At 37.2% G+C, this 3,432-nt stretch overlaps 1 protein-coding gene across 1 annotated transcript; it reads right to left on the bottom strand.

Moving 5' to 3' along the window:
* Positions 1-276: 276 nt before the first annotated feature.
* Positions 277-3,173, bottom strand: LOC111025304 (uncharacterized). The gene is made up of 3 exons (XM_022303147.2): positions 2,973-3,173; positions 634-1,106; positions 277-529 (listed from the first exon to the last, which is right to left on the bottom strand). Exons 2-3 carry the CDS (start codon positions 1,103-1,105, stop codon positions 522-524), a joined length of 480 nt encoding a protein of 159 aa, XP_022158839.1. The 5' UTR covers position 1,106; positions 2,973-3,173; the 3' UTR covers positions 277-521.
* Positions 3,174-3,432: the final 259 nt, after the last annotated feature.

Genomic DNA, 3,432 nt, shown 5'->3' with positions numbered 1-3,432 from the left:
TTCCAGTAAAAGATCTTTTAGTCATCTTTCCCTCAAGACAGGACTCAGACGGTGGTAAGGAGTCATCTTCTAACTTATTTAGAAGTCCACTCTTAACCAGCCTCCCAATCCTATTGAGATTTATATGTCCAAGTCTTAAGTGCCATAAAAAAGCGTTAGAAGAAACCTTTTGTCTTTTATTCTGAGTTTCAACAGTTCTAAACATCTCAGTCATAAAGATAAAATTTGCTCTGGTTGGTCTTAACTTATATCAGTTGTTTTCGAGTATAGCAGAACAAATTTGAATACCTTTTCTGAATATGAATGCTTCATTAATTTCAAAGGATATTCTATACATTTGTTCTAATAAACATGAGATAGATATTAAGTTCCTTTTCATAAGAGGAACATACAAAACATTTTCTAGTAAAATGTATCTATCGTCAAAAAACAACTTTAAATATCCCACTGCTTTGGCTGAGACAACATCTCCAGTTCCAACTTTGAGAATTATCTCGCCTTCTTCCAGCTTCTTCCAGGAACTAGTTTCCTGAAATGAGAAACAAATATGGTTAGTGGCTCCTGAATCAAGTATCCAAGTGGAAGTATCATACTCCACTAAACATGTTTCAACAACTAGTAAATCGTATTTACCTGTCGTTGCTTTCTCTGCTGCTTCATCAATGGTGGCCCCGTTCACTTCAGCAGTATTGAAGTGGACCATCATGTCCAGGACATGTTCTCTAACAGAGGTCCCCTCCTTCATATGCTCATTGTAAACATATTTAAGTGCCTCGTGCCTCAAGGTCGATGAAGGTTCCCCAAACATCGCCTTTAATGAATCCATGATTTCCTTTGCAGTCATCAAGGGTTCATGTTTCTTTGCCAATACATCAGTCATGCTGACAAGAATGTAGACACGGGCCTCGTTGGCCTTGACCCATCGATCAAATGCTTCCCGAACATTTCGGTTGGCATTTGCGGCAGGGGTTTGTGGACATTCCTCAGTTAAGACGAATCGTAGGTCATCGACGACTAGTATCGTATTGAGATTGTTTTTCCACGTTGAATAATTGACCTCGTTTAGTTTTTCCGAAGCTAAGAGTTGAACGATTGAGCCATTCATGCTGAAAAACAAACATACTTTATATTAGTTTCTAAATCCAATTTTAAGTTTAGCAAGTTCTAATAAAGTACCCAATTTTTATTTATATTTGCAACGATACTTCAATGGTTTAGAACAGCCTCCACCGAGAGGCAGTCAACCATTCCTCCATTGAATTAAGACAAGCTTGACTAAATGATAATACCAAAATAACTGTTATTCCTATAGCCTTTAGTTTTCGTTTGGTTTGGTCAAGAATATACTAACTCTTAGTAATTCTTGTAAGTGTGACCTTCCACTTTTAGACTTCTAAGATTAGGATCAATATGCTCCTGAAATTGGAAAGTCAAGATTGAAAACGAATCTAAGAAATCCTATCCTTTTAGGAGTTCGCGGTGTTCCGAATCCTATAATACCACCCTCCGATTGGTAAGGTCGCTCCAGGGTAGACATGCAGGCGCATTATAGGACTCTCACGGTGCGACCTAATGGAAGAGACCGTAGGATTTTGTTGACACTAATCCTTCACCCATTTACTATGAACTACTTCCCCTATTCACCCTGTTCATAACCCATGCAAACACTCTCCGAAGGGAGGCCGCTCCCAGGGCGGCACGAAGCCAAGCATGGATCTCACGCTGTGAACTCTTAGGGACGCTAGAGCTAATAGTACGTTACTAATCTCCAGCTGAAGTGTTCTCGATGGTTTTAGGGTATATTTTCACGTTAGGCATATATTCAGGCTAAATAAACATATCCTAAGTCTAGGTGATTCATCCAAATATAACTCTTATATTGGATTTAAACCTACGATGTCTATGTGATAAACCAATTTTATTACCTCACACCGCTCACGCATGCTCATGAAATTGGTTAACACAACTCAAGAACCGACTCAATCTCCAGGTAGGGGGTGTTCCGTAAACCGTCAACTTAAATACCCCGAGCCTTAGACAAGATTCTATCGGGTGAGTGTTCATGTTTTACCAATTTATGAGTAACGACCTAGTTTTTGCCTATGAAAACTTTTGCATTGGCCTTTTAACCCTAAGTGAGCATGCATATTATCTTTATTATGGATTTTAATGTCTATCTCTTTTATAACACCTATAGACTATAGGCATGCTCCATAACCATACATTCAAATCATAATTTGAATCTATCATGCATACTATACATTAAAACTACTTATAAGATATCTCATGCATGATACATGCTTAATCCTATGGTGGGATTTTAAATCTAAATGGCATACATTATCCACATTCAATATAAAACATTTAATTCATACATTCATAATGCATAATTAAATCAACAATTAAATTGGACCGGTTTTGGCATCCTGACAACTAAATTAAACTAAATTATTACAAAACAATTTTGTAGAAACTTGAACCGGCCTTGAACCTCTTCAAACCGGACCTCCAAGAACCCAAACCGGCTTGAAACAGCATGAACCGGACCAAAAAGGGAGGAAAACCGAACCGGGTAGAAAGCTTTGTCGCAGGCGGGTTTGAAGCTAAATTTCAGCCTTTATCTCTTTGAATTTGACCAATATTACAACCTAATTCCAACTCTAATGACTTCGAAAAAAAAAATAATAAGAAATAAAAGGACATAATTACAAGCCAAAATTAAGAGGATTGCCAAAATCGTAATATATCCAATTTAATTCAACCACAACATTCATCAAATGAATTTGTACCCACCATATGCAAATGAATGTTATTCTAGATGCTCTGATACCACATGATGGAAAAAATACATACATGCGCAGCGGAAGTGAGCAAGAATCGAAATAACAATCTAGATGCATAATACAACATAGGATTAAACATGCATGATCATACATTACGATGCTTAAAGATAAGTAGAGAAAAATACAAACCTTTGTAGCTTTTCAAAAATCTTCAAATAGCTCCAATGAAGGACCACCAAGAGATCTTCCTAGCTATTCTCAAGGCTTGGAATAGAGTGGTGGGACTCTTTTTAGAGAATGAAAAAATTAGAGAAAAGTGGAGCTAAAAGGAGTTATGTAAGCTTTTTGAAAACACATCACATGGCCAAAGGTTCCAAGAGATTTTGATGTTTGAACAAAAGTCTTCTTAAATAGGCAAATTACATGCAACTCTTGCATGTCAAAGTTCACCAAAAGCATACAACACATATTCCACTCATGCATGACATGACTAAGTGTCAAAATGCATGTCTAAGTTCACTAAAAGCTTACAACACACATTCCACTCATACATGGCATGGCTAAGTGTCAAAATGCATGTCTAAGTTCACCAAAAGCTTACAACACACATTTCACTCATGCATGGCATGGCTAAGTGTCAAAATGCATG

The sequence above is a fragment of the Momordica charantia genome, assembly GCF_013281855.1.
Source record: "Momordica charantia cultivar OHB3-1 chromosome 3 unlocalized genomic scaffold, Mcharantia_2.0 BLBB01000003.1, whole genome shotgun sequence".
In the NCBI taxonomy this organism is placed as follows: domain Eukaryota; kingdom Viridiplantae; phylum Streptophyta; class Magnoliopsida; order Cucurbitales; family Cucurbitaceae; genus Momordica; species Momordica charantia.
This window is presented reverse-complemented; position numbering and strand designations above follow the sequence as displayed.